The sequence below is a fragment of the Sander lucioperca genome, chromosome 18, assembly GCF_008315115.2.
Source record: "Sander lucioperca isolate FBNREF2018 chromosome 18, SLUC_FBN_1.2, whole genome shotgun sequence".
Classification (NCBI taxonomy): Eukaryota; Metazoa; Chordata; class Actinopteri; order Perciformes; family Percidae; genus Sander; species Sander lucioperca.
The window spans coordinates 28,304,806-28,324,493 of NC_050190.1; the positions used below are offsets into that span (position 1 = coordinate 28,304,806).

General features: G+C 41.4%; 2 protein-coding genes across 4 annotated transcripts in view; one reads left to right on the forward strand and one right to left on the reverse strand.

Moving 5' to 3' along the window:
- The window catches only part of akap6 (A kinase (PRKA) anchor protein 6), a 281,507-nt gene that overhangs the window by 236,782 nt on the left and 25,037 nt on the right, over positions 1 to 19,688 (reverse strand). For all 3 annotated transcript variants that reach the window (XM_031321329.2, XM_031321328.2, XM_035994985.1), the window contains 2 exons: positions 9,752 to 10,041; positions 7,926 to 8,097 (listed from right to left, as the gene is read on the reverse strand). In XM_031321329.2, coding sequence (XP_031177189.1) covers positions 7,926 to 8,097; positions 9,752 to 9,981 — 402 coding nt within the window. In that variant the 5' untranslated portion in view covers positions 9,982 to 10,041. The remainder of the gene's footprint in view (positions 1 to 7,925; positions 8,098 to 9,751; positions 10,042 to 19,688) is intronic.
- The window catches only part of LOC116065681 (tripartite motif-containing protein 35-like), a 22,461-nt gene continuing 17,471 nt past the window's right edge, over positions 14,699 to 19,688 (forward strand). The window contains exon 1 of the mRNA XM_031321245.1: positions 14,699 to 15,612. Within this exon, the coding sequence (XP_031177105.1) occupies positions 14,699 to 15,612 (914 nt within the window). The remainder of the gene's footprint in view (positions 15,613 to 19,688) is intronic.

Sequence of the window (19,688 nt, forward strand, 5' to 3'; positions counted from 1 at the left end):
TACACCTAACACCACCTCTAAAGCTCATACTGATTAACATGCAGTATCTAGTTTGATTGATCCTGGTTTTAGGGCGGATTATGTGCTAAACTACTAAACAGCTGAACACGGTGACTTTCCAGAGTCTTGTTGCCAGGTTTGGTACCAGAGACCAAAACAGCTCTGCTCACCACCCAATGATATCTTGTTGCCAGGTTAGATACACTGTTGTAACTCCCTCTAAATTCACACATTTTCATTTGATGTCTGGGTTAAATAAATTCGATACAATGTGGTATTATTTAGGTAAGGCAAGCAGTTGAAGACCGTCAGCCATTCAGCAGCCAGTACTTAAAAACCATCGCCACAGTAACGTCTGTGCTGTGAATTAAGAAAAAGGAAAACTACGAACCAAAAGGCCAAATTACTCCCAGATGTTGGTTTTTAATCATGTTTATGTTCCTTATGATGTTATGTATTTCTTGCAGCAATACTTTAACTAGAGAACATTTCTCTTACAATATTCTAATGTACATTATTAATCAATTAGTTGTCAACTATTTAATAATCGATTCATCATTTTGAGTCAAGATAAGCAAAAAATTCTCTGATGTCAGCTTGTTAAATGTGTATATTGTTCTAGTTTCTTCTCTCCTCTGTGACAGGAAACTGAAGATCTTTGAGTTGTGGACAAAAACAAGACATTTGAGGACGTCATCTTGGGCTTTTGGGAAACACTGATCCACGTTTTCTTTTACCATTTTCTGACATTTTAGAGACCAAACAACTAATCAACTATATGAGTAAATAACTGACTAATCCACAATCAAAATAATTGCAAGTTGCCGCTCTATTACTGTAAATACACCGTGACATGTCGAAATGTCTGCTTTGAAAAAGGTTTATGGAAGGCCAGAGAATGTTCCATATATCTGACGGTAAAATGTTGCTCCACTTTGTTGTAATACAGAAGACATACCACTAGATGGAGCCGTAAACCAGCTGATAAGCACTCTGTTCTTCAGTGAGCATAAAGATGCTCAGACAGCATCCACCTGTTCTGTTCTTCACTGCTTAATAGTCGGAATTATTTAGAAAACACAAAAGCTAAGTGATGAAAAGAGATAAAATGAGAAATGAATGACAACGAATAGTCAACGCTCAGTGCAACAAACTCAACGTTGACTATTTCAAAACAGAGTCTGGTGAAAGTTGTCGTTTTCATGTTTTAAAACTAAAGATTTTTTCTTGTTGTAAAATCAAGGCCAGGGTTTGAGAACATTTTCAAGAACAAACTTTCCATATTTTTTTATTTTTTTAAAAGATTATTTTTGGGGAATTTTTAGGCCTTTATTGACAGGACAGCTGAAGACATGAAAAGGGAGAGAGAGGGGGGGATGACATGCAGCAAAGGGCCACAGGTCAGAGTCAAACCCGGGCCCTCTGCGTCGAGGAGTACACCTCTATATATGGGCGCCTGCTCTACCAACTGAGCTATCCGGGCGCCCAAACCTTCAATCATTTTTAAATTCACCAACATAACTGTATACTATACTTGACTCTAATTTCCTCAGACAAAATTCTATGACTTTTCCAGGTTTTTCAGGACTGTGAGAACCCTGCGAACAACAGAGAAACTGGGATGCAGAAATTAAAAGGCACACTGCTTCATCGTGGAACATAATTTATTTTGCGTTTATTTAGGCTATTAACAGTATTTTGTTCCTGCACGTTTTTCGTCCCTCAAGGACATTTTTAACCACCTAAACTTTCTTTTGTAATAGAAACAGATTAAAGTGACCGTTTGTTTGAGTGACTTTGTTTGAACTGTTCTGTTTGATTCACAGAAAGCTGCTCCCTGATCGATCCTGATTGACCTGTGCGTGGGTTTTCTGCAGCGCAGGTCGGACAGCAACACAAAGTGACAGAGGTGTCAGGATATAGGGCTGGGCGATAAATCGATTAACTCGATTAACTCGAATGTGTAGTTAACGTCGATTTGTTTAAATGAAAATCGATTTTCTCCTTAACATCCGCCGACGCTCCCCTCTGGGCTCCCATAGCTCCGAACGGGCTCAGCCCTCGCCCCGCGCGTTTGCCATAGAGATACACAAACAACATGGCAGCGACAGGGACTAACATGAATTCTTTTCTTAACTAGTAGTTTCATTACTTACTTATCCGTAATCTCCGCCGAAATGACCGGCAGCTCGCGGTGCTCTGTCCCCGGCTGAGAGTCACCTATTCTCGGATAACTGGAACCACCAGCTACCGCTGACCTGACGGAGCACCATGCGGGGCACCAGAGGCGGTGTTGAGGAACTCTTTTGCGGCTCAACACATCTACTAAATGCCGCTGATACGACCGAGCTGTGATGGAGGTCTGTAGCGGCTTAAACAACTAGCAGTCGCCGCTCTGTAGCGCTGAGCTCCTCTTCGACGTTTGTTTCTACCGCTAGTTACTACGAAGGAGCTTGCTACAGGTATGCTACATTCAAGAGACCATGACCATTATGGGATGTTAATGTACGTTACTCAGCAACAGGTGAAAATAGGGGCAAGGTTGCGCAATAACGTTAAAATGATTTGAACTTTTAGCGAGGAACGAGAAGTGAATTACCTGTATGTGTGAAAACAGCTTTATCTCACGCATCCGTTTGTTTGTTTGTTTGTTGTTGAATATATAGCCCCCCCCCCATCCAAAAAAAGGGAAAATACTCAAACCAATTTATATTTCCGCAAAATTGGCATGAATAATCATAATGGTATACATGCCCCGTGTGTGTGCGTGTGTGTGAGTCAAAACAAAATAAAGTTAAAACTTGTTTTGAACAATTTCTTTGTCATCTGCAGATTGATTTTAAGTAGGGGGAGAAAAAAATCGATTTAAATCTTAAATCAGATTTTTTTGGAAAAAATCAGGGATTTTATTTTTAGGTCATATCGCCCAGCCCTATCAGGATACATGCAGCGTGAACACAAACACAAGGCGTCACATCTGTTTGCGTCTCTGTCTTCCAGCTGTGACTGAACGGAAGCGTCTCCACAAATTTCCATCAAGCGTTTTGTCCGTCCCGTCTCTGTTGTGGTTGTCTTTTTGTCCTCTTTGTGTCTGTTGACGCTGCTCTGACAAGCTGCCAAATCTCAGGAGATGACGAGTAGAGGATTTGATTATTGTCATGACAACACTGGCAATAAAGACAGGGTGATTGGATAAAGTTGTTTATTTTTGTTGTTGTCAGGGTTGAAAAGATATGGTTCAATGCAGCTTTTACAATTCATAAAAAAAAAACATAGTTTTTACTATTTAAACTTTGAATTCAGCCTCATAGAAGTAAGATTAGATTATGGATGTTTATATTATTTTTTATTTATTTATTTACAGCAAGGATTGGGTGAATATATTCTGAATATAAAATGCATAAAAATATGGGTGAAAATCGGGTTATAAAAACACTTTATTAGTAATATTTTTGTATGACTTTCCTTTCCATTTTGCTTAAACTTTCTATAAGTTGAAGCATAAACAAGCATATGACACTGAGGTGTTCTCGCCACCAGAGGGGGCAACCAGGAGCTCTGCTACTCATAAAAAGTAACTTGTAAATCTCGTTTCTGCTGACCTCCAGTGGTTTAACTTCTCACCTTGCAGCCTCACTGCTTTTCACTCTGGTGTTAAGATGCAATTAAAAAGAGCAACCTAAGGATACGTTTTTATAAATAGAGTAAAAACAAAGTGGAATTTGGTTCAGACGTGAGGATTTAATCAGAAGCATCAGCAGCTGATAAATGGTTCACACACACACACACACACACACACACACACACACACACACACACACACACACACACACACACACACACACACTCAAGGAAATAAGATAAGATAGGAGGGGAGGCAGTGAGGAGAGAGATATTAAACGCACAAGAGAATAAAAGGACAGAAAAGGAAGGAAAGGACAGAGGAGCAAGGAGACAAAAAGAGGTAGAGATATTAAAGGACAGAGGGACAAACGAGAATGAAGGGGCAAGACACGCACGCACGCACGCCATCTTTGTGAGGACCACAGACAGAAGTAAAAGTCTGGTTCTCACTTCTTTAAGGCACTGGTTGCGGAAAGACTTGGTTTGAAAGTTAGGATTAGAATAACAGTGTTTCCTTTAGGATTTGTTTTAGCAGTGGGGGCAGGTCTGTCCGAACAGCCCCTATTTCTGATACCGTGGTGGCAGAAACTTTGCCATGGTGGGCCGCCACTACAAAATCAACATAGAGGAAACACTGGAATAAGGTTTTAAGATCAGAGTTAGAAGACGTGTGTGCTAAGGAGACATGCAGAGGTAGAAGAGATGACTGAGAACTATTAAGAGCCTGTCTCAAAATGTCAGTTAACAAGTATTTTATTTTTTTCTCCGATCTAGTAAAAACCCACTGCTTGTTTACCGTGTGAGTGAAGCTGTAGACGTGTGTCGCAGCCTAAAATGTTTGTTTGATGAGTCAATCAAACTCTGCCCTGACAGAGCAGAGACTTTTATGACGGAGAGAATAAATACTGGTTCCTAAAGGTAAATCCCAGGAAAGAATTCAGATTTCTGATTTCATCAGAAGAAGCTATCTGGGGCGCCTGGGGAGCTCACCAGGTAGAGGGGGCGCCCATATAAACATAAAGTACAACCTAACAGCCGTCAGTTTCGGTCGGAGATTTGGTTGTGTTACACTAGTAGCAGCTAAAGTAGCCTGCAAGCATGTAGCCAAGTTCTGGTACTAGCCTACTTTCATAACGTTCATTTACTTCCCATTCATTATTATTTATTTTTTTTTATTATTTTTTGGGCATTTTTCAGGCCTTTATTTATATAGGACAGCTGAAGACATGAAAGGGCAGAGAGAGGGGGAATGACATGCAGCAAAGGGCCGCAGGGCGGAGTCGAACCTGCGGCCGCTGCGTCGAGGAGTAAACCTCTATATATGGGCGCCTGGGTAGCTCACCTGGTAGAGCAGGCGCCCATATATAGAGGTTTACTCCTCAACGCAGCGGCCGCAGGTTTGCAGATTGCGCTCTCCCTCTCTCTCTCTCTCTCTCTCTCTCTCTCTCTCTCTCTCTCTCTCTCTCTCTCTCTCTCTCTCTCTCTCTCTCTCTCTCTCTCTCTCTCTCTCTCTCTCTCTCCATGTCTTCAGCTGTCTTATATGAATAAAGGCCTAAAAAATGGCCCAAAAAAAAGAAGAAGAAGCTATCTGGGTTCCTGGAAAAATGTGTATAAAGATGTAGATGCAATCGTAGAAAAAGGGGCTAAAAAGGGACAAGACTTTTATATGAAATTTTACAATACTGCTGCTGCCATGTCTTATTTAACACAGAGAGAAGAGAGGAGAGGAGAGTTAAAAACAGCAGAGAGGAGAAGAGAGACAAGAGAGGAGAGGAGCAGCCTGATGAAGAGGAAACATCTGAGTCACTGGAGATAAAAATAGGATAGATCCTCCATGTCGACTGTGTCTGAACAGAATAAAAACAGCATTTTTATGAATAAAATGAGTCTGTAGCTTCTTTAATGCTTCATGTTTCGACAATACAGCCTTGTTGAATAATTGATTCTGATTGGTTTATCACAGGCATTCTGCGGTCTGTGTTTTTTTTGTTGCATGACAGACCGTTGCTATGGATGAAGTCCTGATCATAGACTCTGGCGGAGCATTTTTAAATCAATAAAATCATTTTTTTCATCTTTTGTTATTGTTTTGATTTAACAACCCCAGAGGCAGAAAAATACATATTGTACGTTTTTGAGTAAACATATTCACACATTTTTGTGCAAACACACACATGTAGTAAATGTGAGGAATGTTAAATTAATAAATAGATTGCTGCAGCATAAATAAGATAATAAATATCAGCCCAAACTGTAAATGTTCAGTTCATACAGAGGTGTTCTTGGTGAATACAACCAGAACCAATCAGGGGCTCTAATTGATCCTGTGGACCTACAGGACCAATAATAACAGTTTGTATTTCAAGGGTAGTTCTCCTTTAAAAGCCACGAAAACACGCTCCGCTTTTAAGGGATTTAAATTCTTCACAGACGCAGTGAATCAAACATGAAGAGGAACTGCTCCGTCCACGAAGCAGACGTATCACAGTGTAAACTTTCCCTTTTCCTTCTCTCATGTAAAGTCCAGTTTGACGATGAAGAATCAAATGTACGTTGACTGCTCACTGAAAATGCAGCTCACTGACTCGAGTTACATAAATAAATCAACGGTCAACTGTGTGACTTGTGGAAGCCAGTCATTATATAACACCAAGGCCGTGGAGAGAGGAAGGGCATTATGGGTAATTTGCCGCCCGAGGTGAGAGTTTAATCGACTGATGTTCTGCTGTCTCCATGAATTGAACACAGAGAGGCATCCATACATGTTAGCATGCATGTAAACAACTTTTCTGCTGGCTTTGGACACAAACCAGTCAGGAGTAAAAATGTATTTTCATTCAGGACTCTACTTCAGACATTATTAAGTCGATTTCAAGTTAATTTAAGTCCTCTTTGGATCCCAAAGAAGTTTTTTGCCTTGACTTCTGAGCTTACCATTCACTGGCAATAGACATTTTTTGTGTTTTTATACTCCTTTTGTCCACCAAAGCACGGTTGTTTTGCACCTGCCATTCACCGAATCACTGTGACGTCTCGCTGACACAAAAATCACTTACAAACATGTTTATTTCTGTGTTCATTTTCAGCCCTAACCGTAACGTTTAAAGAAATAAAGTTATACACGGAGGACCGACCTATCTGACATGTCTGCTGTGTTTATTTTCTGTCCTGCGTTGCTTTGCTAGCGTCTTTGATGAACCAAATCTAGTGATAGGAACAGTGACATGTCACTGTCAACTGCTAGTTTGGGTGGTGTCATTTTCTTTAGTCTGTGGCCCGACAGGTACATTAGCTCTCTAAGCTAACATTAGTCAAAGTTTTGACATATGAAAGCCTCAAACATGCATTTTAGATGTAGGAGATGAGAGTATATCCAGTTGTTCCTCAACCCCAATTGCTCGTCTCGCAGGGGTTTTCTACATGAAAGTTATTGTAAACAAAAATTGTGATTGGGTCTATAGCTCAGACAGTTTAATCTCAGCGCTGTGACTGTATTTGATGCTGTTGCTCTCCTGTTTGGAGCGGCAAGCTTTACAAGTTTTTAAAAGGTTATTTAGGCACAACCACGTGCAACAATATTAAAGACTGTAGTACAGGTTTATGAGTATGTATTTACAAAGGGAGTGGCCAGGAGTAAATCCGAACTATCAAGACATCAGGGACACAGAGGAAACCCTGAGAAGTAACAATGTCTAACCTCACTCCAGGCTAAATAGTTGCTTCCAACAAAAAGGGTCTACTTTCTGTCTTTTAGGTCCATCCCACTCATGTCAAAATAGGATAAAAAAGGAGCAGTCTTGCTGTCAGAAATCACACAGATGCACCATGTCAACAGGCAGAAGTAACAGTTGCCCTAGGGCTGGGCGATATGGAGAAAAGACAGATATTACGATCTATAAAACAGGATGTATAACATCCAAGCAGCCTTAAAACCCTCTAATGATCAGAGTCCTTCAGTCCTGCGGCTTCAGGAACTTCCTCTTCGTGAAGTGAAATTATAGAGAAAGAATATATACTGACTATGTTCACATGCATGCACAAAAATAGTGTGATGTTAAAACAAATCTGTAATACTTCAAATGATACTCCCCTTGAAATGTTTCACAACAGATTTTATGAGAACATTGAGTTAGTATGTGCTTGTTATTATCAATTTAGACAACATAATTGTATAGCACGATATCTCGATATCGGATTTCATCACGATATGATGGAAACTTGTTGAGCGATAAATCATCGTAGTGAATTACTGCCCAGCCCTAAGTTGCCCCAAAAGAAGAGGAAGAAGTGTCCATGTCTACCTTGAGCTGCACCAGGTGGACGTCCACGTGCCGGTTGTCGCTGTCTTGTCCCGCAGAGTGTGTGAGCTGCGTGACTCGGTCGCTGGTCGCCCTTAGCCACGTCTCGATCTCCGGCAGGTGGAGGACCACCTTCCAGTCGGCGCCGGTGTGGAGGGGCGGAGGTTTCTTTGACCTGAAAGGTAAGATAGATGGAAAATAAATCAAAAGAAATCATTCCTACCACAGGCAATCAAACTTTTTAACACTTTGGGCCCTATCTTGCACCCGGCGCAGCGCAAAGCCCGACCCAAGTGTCTTTGCTAGTTTAAGACCGACGCAGTTGTCAATTTCCCGTCCAGAGCCCACGTCGTTTAAATAGCAAATGCACCTGAACCCATCTGTGGCCCATGGTGGTCTTACAGGGTGGTGTGTTCAGGTGCATTCTGGGAGTATTGCTATCTTGAGGCAGCGGGAAGTGATCGCACCATTGACCAACAAAAACCTCAATAAGTCAATAAAGTCAATAACGCAGCATTTCATTGTTATTTTAACAGAGCATTAGTAAAATGCACTTTCACACTATGCTTGTTACACACACAGGGACACTCAGCAGCACACAAATATGCAAATCCTCCATCATAATAGCAATGCTCCAAGGTCCAAACGCGCCTGGCTTTTAAAGGGAATGGGAGATGATCTCTGATTGGTTGATTGCATGTTACGCCCAAAACACCCCTCTGATTAATGAAGACACTAAGTACAACCCTTTAGAACCATGCACCCGGCACACGGACCCTTTTTTCCGCCGTCAAACTAGCAAAAGTGGATTTGGACACGCCCTAAACACACCTGCGCCAGGCGCTTAAATCGTTACAATAGGGCCCTTCATCGACTCATATACATCACAATACAGAACTAAAGTGCAACTTGAACAAACATAGGTTTTACTTACATCTTTATAAATATTTAAGTTGGTTGTACATTTTTATTCACAACTTGTATAGACGTTTGTACATAGTTTTCTTTGTAGTTTTTATTTTTAAATAGTTGTTCTTGTATTCAATCTTATTCATTATTTCTTGTATATTCTGTATGTGTGCTGTGTGTCTTATATTTTGCTGTTGTAGCACTGGAATTTCCTAATTTGGAATCAATAAAGTCCATCTAATCTAATCTAAAAGATTTAAAGCTGCACTAATCAGTATTTTTATATTAATAAAAAGGACAAATAACAAATGTGAGACTACGTTCATAGTGGCAAAGCAACAGACAATTATTACCCGACTACAGTTACCCTCACCTCTACTGACATAGCCTCTTTAAGCTGATTGTTTTGGTTTTACTGCCCACATCTTCACCGTTTTGGTTCAGTCTCTCTCTGTCTGCTGGATGTGTGAATTTAGATAATTTTGCTAACTTAACCGTTACAAGTCTCTAAATTTCTAAGGTGATAATATGTCATGTCTGTCAGGTTGTAGTGGCACAAAAACAGACATTAATGAAGCTTTAAGTGGACCTTAAAACTGAGAAAGTGGAAAGCAGGGTGAATTGCTGCCAGAGTGCACCAGAACGATGCTCTGCCAATTTTTTTCTCCAAGCGAAGAAATAAAATATTCTCAGGTCGCATAATCCGGTTGAAATTAATTATTTTTTTTCAAGCGCTTGAAGATCCAATCATCACTAAAATTGTCCAGCACGCACACACAACATGCCGGGTGCAGACGAGGCAACGGTTGCGTATGTAGCAGTTAAACATTTTGACAAGGTTTGTAAGAGAAGTAGATAGTGTGCACAGCCGAACGAGACACATTTAACCATTGTCGTCGTCATCACGGCTGATTTGTCACCTGTGGGAGGCGTCTCTTCCCAGATGACTTCCACCCCCAGCGGGTCTGCCTTGGCTGGGGCCCGGGCCGGGCGAGGAGGCCCCGTTCTGGGACTCCTGCTCCGGGTCCAGGCTGTGAGGGGCCGTGGGGACGGCAGCGGAGGAGGCGGTGGTGTCCAGGGTCGGCGTGACGGAGGTGATCATCGGGGACGGAGGCTCGGGGGCCACGGGTGAGAGAGCTGCGATGCTCATGGTGAGAGAGAGAGAGGTACAGGATTCCTAATGTGGGTGGACAAACTTCATTGGAGTAAACTGGAGAGAGAGAGAGAGAGAGAGAGAGAGAGAGAGAGAGAGAGAGAGAGAGAAATAGAGAAATATGTCATAGGTCATTCATAATAGAGAGTTTTAGAGAAGGAACAAATTAGGAAAGAAAACAAGAACAAGGCGAGGAAAGGAAAGAAGGGAGAACAAACTACAATTAAAGAACAGAAGGAAGGAAGGGAAAGTTTTAATTAACAAATTATTGGACAAATTTGTGAAAGGAAGATTAAGAGAAGATTAATGCATTGTCGATTAATCTGTTGATCATTCTCTCGAATAATCGATTAGTTGTTTGGTCTCTAAAATGTCAGAAAATGGTGAAAAATATGGATCAGTGTTTCCCAAAAGCCCAAGATGACGTCCTCAAATGTCTTGTTTGGTCCACAACTCAAAAGATATTCAGTTTCCTGTCACAGAGAAGAAACTAGAAAAATATTCATATTTAAGAAGCTGGAATCAAAAAAGTATCAACTGAAAGGTGTGAAGGACAGATGGGAAAAAACAAATTCAGTACAAAAATATGCTATGTGTACATCTTAAGGGTGTGTGGGTGTGTTTAACGGCTGCATAACTGCGATTCTGACGCTTAAAAGGTCCAATGTGTAGGAATTTCTCCCATCTAGCGTTGAGATCATATATCGCAATCAACTCTCTCACGCAGTTCAAAGTACGTATTACAGCTACGGTAGCCTTCACGCTTCAAAAAGACCGTCTCTTGCTCTTTTCAATATCCTTTTTCTTTTTCTGGGCGAAGAAGAAGAAGACTCCTGTTCCTGAAATTTGGATTTTGAATACATGTGGTCCTCCATGTTTCCTTCTTCAAACTTGCCGGGGGCCGGGAAGCTACGATACCCATTAGCATCATTAGCAGCAGCTGTGAGTTTATCATGTGACAGAGAAAACGTGAAAGGCGGAGCAGTATGTCCTGTATGTCCCTTACCGGCTAACGTATTTCAAGATGGAGCATGAATATGGAGCGTCTACCCCAGTTCATGAGAATACAAATGTAAAATTTCAAGCTAATAGGAATACTTGGAATTGATGGTGGTGGTAAATATTCATGAAAAAGGACACGTTTGTGAACGGGCAACACAGATTTAACTAAAAACGTTACACACTGGACCTTTAAAAAAGTGCTCTGCTCATTGAAACCTCCGCTGCATATCAAATCAAGCGCTTCCTAAACTAATTTCATGACTCAGGAATGAATCAGCCCCAACAGTGGCATTACACATGGCCGTTCACTGTGTTTATATTCATTTAATCGCCTGAAAACGCGGCAGGCTGTGACACTAGAACAACACAGGCCTCTTCTCTTCAGACTGGTCGGTTATAACTCAACTCTGCCAGACAGTCGTCAATAAGCCAATAAATAAACACAGCTGACCATGTCTTCTTTAAAATGTTTGTTCAGTATTTTCACATCACAAAGCTTCCTGGCCAATAAGAGATCAGCGGGAGTGAGTGATGAGCCAATTACAGAGCAGGATTACTGTCTGACCTTTAGGTCCAATATCCAACTGTGGAAATACACAAAACAACATAAATCTCATTATGACCTTCGTATACAGCAGGGGAAGTAATGAAACAGCTGTTCAGTCTCACACCCACGCAGATAAGGAGAGAGAATGAGTCACATAAACAGAAAAGAGAAACAGAAAGTAAACGACCTAGAGAAAACAGGTTGAGCTAGGCTGGGAGTATAAAAGCAAGAGCATTCTTTCATTGATTACACCTTCAGCGATCTGGCTTTCATCCTCTAATTATGAAGCTCAGTACAATAATTTCATCTGTCCATCAAACATGCATAATTAACAAAACTGATGAAAAAACAGCAGAGAAATAGAAGCAAACCTAAACGTTTAATCTCAATATTCCTCCTCTGTAATTTCTTTCCTCTCTTCCTCTATTTTCCTGCCTTTTTTATTCTCTATATCTAGTCTTTCCTTCACGTTTGAGACAGGTCTATCTGACAGATAACAACACTGACACCTGCCTATCCTTCACCCATTCATCTATCTATCAGTCCATTTTAATTTAAAGGGCCCTAAATGTGTGCCCTCTGACTGTCCGTGAAATTGGCTTTGCACACAGTTGTTGCTATTAAGGTGCATAAAACCATCGCACTTCCACAGTGACGTCAGGCCAATGACACATCATTTTTTAATGAAGTTATTATCTGGGGGTGGGGGATAACACAACATACAGCTCAGCCTGAACCTCTGACTGATGTCAAACGTCCACTAAAACCCTTTTTTTCCTTCAAGCAACTCTCCTTTTTTCCCCGTCTTTGTTCCTTAATGAAGTGGAGCCATATTGCTTTAGGAGCAGCGCGAATGTTTACGCAGGAGTTGAAACATATCAACTTGTTTGGATGGGTCATCGCCTCAGTTTGTGCCAATGTGCGCACATTTACACCCACTTCACATCTTCGCATTGACTTTTAAAAAACAATCACCTTTCACACTCACTTTGTGTTCAGTCTAAACACCTTTACGGAAGTATTGCATTCATTACAAATGAATGAGAAGTGGACGCCTGGGTAGCTCACCTGGTAGAGCAGGCGCCCATATATAGAGGTTTACTCCTCAACGCAGCGGCCGCAGGTTCGTTTCCGCCCTGCGGCCCTTTGCTGCACGTCATTCCCCCTCTCTCTCCCCTTTCATGTCTTCAGCTGTCCTATATAAATTAAGGCCTGCAAAAATGCCCAAAAAAGAATCTAAAAAAAATAAATAATGAATGGGAAGTAAATGAATGTTTGAAATTTACGTTTGAATGAAAGTGGGCTAGTACCAGAACTTGACTGTTACTTGACTTGTAACACAACCAAATCTCCAACTGAAACTGATGGCTGTTGGAGTTGTAGGTTGTACTTTGGGTAATTAAAGGTGCTACATTTTAAGTAAGAATTTTAAGTAAGAATGCATGGAATGAAATAACTATCCATATGTGAGTTCAACAATCTTTTAGGGCCCTAACACACCAACCAGACGGGCCGACCGTCGGCAGTAAAGCCAGTCGGACTGATCAGTCGAGTCCCGAGGTCCAAAAAGTGCCTCAAAACACACTGAGGCGACGCCGACTTGAGTGTACGCTCTGCGCGTGCACGAAACGTAATACGTCTCCATAGCAGCAGGCGGCGCTGCTCTGTATTGTTTCCATTAACAGTCTGATTATTTCCCAGAAAATGAAGACCGGCAGCTGATTGGACGAACGCGTCACGTGGTTCTTTTTTCTCTGGAAATTCACAGCCAGACTGTCATGGCGGCTCGTTCAGAATAAGATCTCATATTGGACTAAAATAGTTCACCGAAACGTGTTTCTGAAAACATTTTAAGAGAGAAATAGGCCGTGCAGTTGCTGAATCTGTCTTCATTTCAGATTGACAAAGGTCAGTTTAAAAGATTTTCGTCAGATTTTGAGAGGCTCATCTGCTCGCCATTTCCGGGTGAGTCCCGACTGCCCTGTCTCTGACTGAACATGTCGGGTCGGCCAAAATGAAGGCCGACTGCTCCTCGGACGGACGACGGCACGGAACACACCAACCAGACTCGAGTCACCAACCTCGCCAGACGGTCCAACGGCCGATTATCAGGCTGGTGTGTCTTCTCTCTTAGGAGTGTTGGTAAATCCTACAAGTACACTTTAAACTCAGTATAATAAGCTGATGGAAACTGATATGTAGGGCTGCAACTAACACATTTATGTTGTTGTTTAGTCTGTCAGTTATTTTCTCAATGAATGGATTAGTTGTTTGGTCTATAAAATGTCAGAAAATGGTGAAAAATGTGGATCAGTGTTTCCCAAAGCCCAAGAGGACGTCCTCAAATGTCTCATTTTGTCCACAACTCAAAGATATTCAGTTTACTGTCACAGAGGAGAGAAGAAACTAGAACAATATTCATATTGAAGAAGCTGGAATCACACAAGTTTTCCTTGAAATGAATGACTCAAACCGATTAATCGATTATCAAAATAGTTGGTGATTAATTTAATAGCTGACAACTAATCAGTAGTCTTTGCAGCTCTATTGAAATGCAGATACATCAGTGTAAATGGCTCCTTCAGAGGACAGGGAAGTAGAACGGTAACATGGCTGCTACAGTTTATCTGTGATGCTGAATGTTAAACAATCTTGTACAAAGGTGGATTTTATTTATTTATAATGGAACGTGACACTGTGAACATTTCTCAGTTTATGCGACTCATCAGAAACATTATCTGCATGTATAGAGCCTTTCAGCTCGTTACGGTGTAATTAAAAACAGATAAGATGTTATAACTGACCAGCAGAGCAATAAACACATGGACAAAAACACATAATGATGGTACATTCTGGGATACAGTCAACTGTTCTAATCTCTTGCAATGAAACACACCTCAGCACTACAACGGTTCATGGTTCAGCATTTATAGTTCGGTAATGATATTTTATCAGAATTGCGTGAGACAAACAAGGAAACCCAATCTTTCTGTCTTTTAAAAGGATGCCCAGACATACAAGAGCCACAAAGAGTGGAGATACTAGGATAGAATAACTGCTCGATGCATTTAAGACTTTCTGAAAACTTTCTGGAGTGGAAGTGCGATTGCCTGGTTTGAACAATTTGAGAAATCTGCTGTTTGTAGTTTCCTATATAAAGAAAATATGGCTTCTCAGCTCGAGGAGAATCTCTGCTGTCCTATCTGCAAAGACATCTTTAAAGAACCGGTCCTCCTGTTGTGCAGCCACAGTTTCTGTAAAGCTTGTTGGGAGCAGTGGTGGACAAAAAAACCAACTCGTGAGTGCCCAGTCTGCTGGAAGAAATCTCCATCATTTGATCCACCTCGAAACTTGAACCTTAAGAACCTGAGTGAAGCTTTTACAGAGGAGAGAGATCAGAGTCGGTCCACAGATCTCTGCAAATTGCACTCGGAGAAGCTTAAACTCTTCTGTCTGGACCATCAGCAGCCCGTTTGTGTCGTCTGTCTGCATTCAAATTCACACACCAACCACAGGTTCAGTCCCATCGACGAAGCTGCGATGGATTACAAAGAGGGATTTCGGGAACTCCTGAAGCCCTTAAAGGAGAAACGGGAGCTCCTCAACGACATTAAAGGAAACTTTGATCAAACGGCTAAAGACATTGACGTTCAGGCTCAAGACACAGAGAGGCAGATTAAGGACGAGATCTCGATGCTTCAGAAGATTCTCCAAAAGGAAGGGCAGGCAAGACTTGCTGCAGTGAGGGAGGAAAAGAAGCAGAAGAGTCAGATGATAAAGAGGAAGAGTGATGCTCTGAGCAAAGAGTTAGCAGCTCTTTCAGACACAGTCAGAGCCACTGAGTTGGCGCTGAGCGCTGAAGATCTCTCATTCCTGCACAACTACAAGCCTGCATTTGAAAAACTCAATGGTTTCCAGTTGAACGATCCACAGCCGATCCCAGGAGGTCTGATAGACACGGCCAAACACCTCAACAACCTGCCCTTTGCCATCTGGGACAGTATTGAGAAGATGATCCCAAATTCAAGGGTTGTGCACCCAAAAACTATACCTGAACTGCCGCAGCGTCGTACTGCACAGTATGTGGAGACATCTGCCGACCGCAATGCACTCTGGAGTGATGTTCCTCCACAAGACCGTTTAGTGTCGCAATGGCAAAGAGGAACGAGATTCGAGGACTCAACCTTACCCGTCAGAAGACTATTTTCTCACCGCCCCCCAACGTCTAGTGGGATCAATCTTGCCAGTTTTTTAGGTGAATCGGTTATAGCAAATGAAAAATAGATAAATATGTTGGAAAGCCTCGCAGTACAATTCAACAGCAGCCTTTAAAATGATCGTAAAGTTGAATCGACACCCCTTCATAACAGTAGGACTGCATTAGTTTTATTTAGGTGGGAGTAATAAACTGACAGCTGAGTGTAGTTGATGAGATCAGATGTTAGTGTTTCTTTAAACAATGACACGACTTTGTGTTTCTTTAAACAATGACATGACTCCTTGTAGAGCTGCAAAGATGATTTGATTGCTGCAGGATACATCCATTCAAATATTTACATATTTACAAGTCTCTTTTATTTAGTTAACAAGGGGATTAGGTGAATAGTGTTTCTCATTCCAAAGGACTTTAATATTCATTCTGCTCTGTTAATCATTGTAATGATCAGTTTTTAGATTAAGACTTCAGATATTTTTGGTAAGGAGGGAATGAAATCTTTCTGTATTGTTGTGCACTTATTATACACTGCTGTGTTTTAGAAATGCTTACTATGATTGTTGTTTTTGTGATAAGAGGTGTGGAAAAAATAAAATGCACCTGCTGATCTAAAGCCAAGAACAGTAAAGCATAAAGTGATTAGACCGTAGTGGGGGTATGGTGAAGGGTATGTGATGATGTGGGGGGTATGGTGAAGGGTATGTGATGATGTGGGGGTATGGTGAAGGGTATGTGATGATGTGGGGTATGATGAAGGGTATGTGATGATGTGGGGGTATGGTGGTATGTGATGATGTGGGGGTATGGTGAAGGGTATGTGATGATGTGGGGTATGGTGAAGGGTATGTGATGATGTGGGGGTATGGTGAAGGGTATGTGATGATGTGGGGGTATGGTGAAGGGTATATGATGATGTGGGGGTATGGTGAAGGGTATGTGATGATGTGGGGTATGGTGAAGGGTATGTGATGATGGGGGGTATGGTGAAGGGTATGTGATGATGTGGGGGTATGGTGAAGGGTATTGATGATGTGGGGGTATGGTGAAGGGTATGTGATGATGTGGGGGTATGGTGAAGGGTATTGATGTGGGGGTATGGTGAAGGGTATGTGATGATGTGGGGGTATGGTGAAGGGTATGTGATGATGTGGGGGTATGGTGAAGGGTATATGATGATGTGGGGGTATGGTGAAGGGTATGTGATGATGTGGGGGCCAAGGGAACTTTATCAGGATGCATAGTATCCTGGATCCATGAAATAACTGGCCTTTAAACATAAACATCTGCCTGCCTCTATGGGAATTAACATAGGGGTATGTATATTTATGCCCCCTGTATTTTAAGGAAGAACATTTATTTATTTACGATACATTATTCATTCACAAAGAAAATAGGGGTCCTTAAAGGTTGGAGTTTTCCTATTTTTTTTAATTAAAGCATTAAGATCAATTTCCAAAAGATGATTTTTTTATTCCTCTTTTTAGTCAACTTTAGCATGGGTGTGTAAACTTATGAGCACAACTGTATACCTGCTAAACATCAACATGTAACCATTGTGAGCAAGTAAAACCTCACAGAGCCGCTACCTGGAGACATTCATTGGGAAGTCCTCACTTTTCAAAATGTTCTCACACTGCAGATCTAAAACTTCATTTCGAGCTCAAGTCCGGACACCACCTCCTGTCCGGCCTCTGTAACTCAGTACACTCTCTCATCCTTCATTATTACTAACAAAGTTAATGATTTACAAGTTAGCATTAAAAAGAACAACAACAGTGTTCACGTTTTACCAGCGTGGCAGTGTACATCTTTCTGTGCTTTTAGGAATGATCTTTAAATAAAAAGATCAGAAGTGCTGCTGTTAGCACTTCTGAGACTTGTCAAACAAAGGCCAAAAAGAAATACAGAAAAATAACCGTACCTCTGAATCTGCCCAGGCGTTTAAAGACATAATCATCCCATACTTTTGAAAGCAGATGGAATAATCCAGAATGTTCCATATGTGGAGACACAACGTGTTTAAACCGTTCCTTCTGTCTGCATGAAGGAGACAAAACCTCTCCTTTCTTTTTCTGTCTCTCAGTCAATACTTTGCTTTCTCACACTTCACTTTTTTTCTCTCTCTCTCAGACATGGCTGACACAGAATGGCACTGCACACAGTGTGTGTGTGTGTGTGTGTGTGTGTGTGTGTGTGTGTGTGTGTGTGTGTGTGTGTGTGTGTGTGTCCCTTCATCTCAGCAGTAGCTTTAAATCCTTTTAAGCACGACCCAACGCAACAAAAAAAGACAAATAAAATGTTTTATTCATATCCTCTTTTCACTGAATAAAATATGCATCCAGCTCCCAGTTCAGCCTGTCTGCAGCTTTCAGCGAGAAGTTTAAATACCAACATAGAAACATAACCGAGAGTAGCTTCAAGGGACAAATAATATTGAGATAATAAATATTGATTAATAATTTCCTGAATTAAAAAGTTAAGATAAACATCAATTGCGCAACGAAAAAAAGAAAAGCTGCAGATTGAAATCCAGAATGTTTGATATATCTGGCACATGAACCTGCTGGAGTGTTAATTTATCCATTTTGTTTTACTAAAATTAATTCATGAATATTTGGCAAATCTAGAATATAAACAGAGACTAAATAGAAAAATAAGAACGTTTAAATGCCTATAATACTACTATTATACAGAAAATGACTGAGTCATGTATGGCTTTTTTGAACAATAATAATAAAAGAGCAATTGTTTGTTTACATATTTAAAGTTGGGGCTCTCTTCCTCTTTAGGTTTTGTTGATATTACATCTCTTGGTGCTGGATGCAGAATACTTCTCTAGGTTTTGTTACTGATATTTTTGTAAATATCCTATGTGTCCAAGACAAGGACACTATATATATGAGTTCACACACACACACACACACACACACACACACACAGTGTGTTGCAGTGCGGGGTGACTCAGGTTCTGTATTGATCAGCATCAGCAGCAGTGAAGCAGAGAAATGATGTCAGTAGAGCAGCAGAACAAAAAGCAGTCAGTGATATATTCAAGCTGCCTGACAGGATTAATGACAGTGACCCAGTCCAGACCGGTCCAACAGAGGACAGGGGCCAAGATGAGCCGGTACTTGGTGAGTGAAGTATGAACACGCTTTCGACGAGATCGAGGAGGCGGTTCACATCCAGCGCCAGGGTTAAAATCTCCCTCCCACGTACGACCAGCTGCTATCAAGTGACCTTCCACACCAACGTCACATTATGACGCCTCAAAAACTCCAGAAACCGATATGGACGGTGAAAGCTCGTAAGTAGTAGCTCGATCACAGTTCCATCCCAAATACTTTGGCGCATCTTGATTTTCAAACGGCTTACTTTTGGTATTTATTTTATTTTCAGATGTATCTATTTTTTATTATTTTTTTTTTTTATTTTACTTATGTATTTACTTACCATCCTTTAAAGACTACTCTTTTTTCAAGGAATAAACTACTAACTTGTCCATCTTTCCCTGAAACATTATACTGAGAAAAGCACTTCTTGTCTGTGAGGCGAGTCAGGATGAGGTCATTGGGCAGAAACAGACATGACATCATCATCAGCACCACCATGACTTCATCAGTCACATGACCACAGAGAGAGAGAGAGAGAGAGAGAGAGAGAGAGAGAGAGAGAGAGAGAGAGAGAGAGAGACATAGGGCGCTTTCACACCTGTCTCGTTTAGTTCGGTTGAATTGCACCAGAGTGTGTTTGCCCCGCCCCACTCGGGTGCGCACCAAAAGTGGACCAAACAAGCGTACCGAGACCTGCTTGATGAGGAGGTCTCGGTACGCTTTCAATCCAACTCTGGAGCGGTTCGTTTGTGGTGAGAACGTGATCCGACCTCAAACCGCACCAACTATATGTACTCCACAAGTATGAGCTGATGTCTCCTGTAGT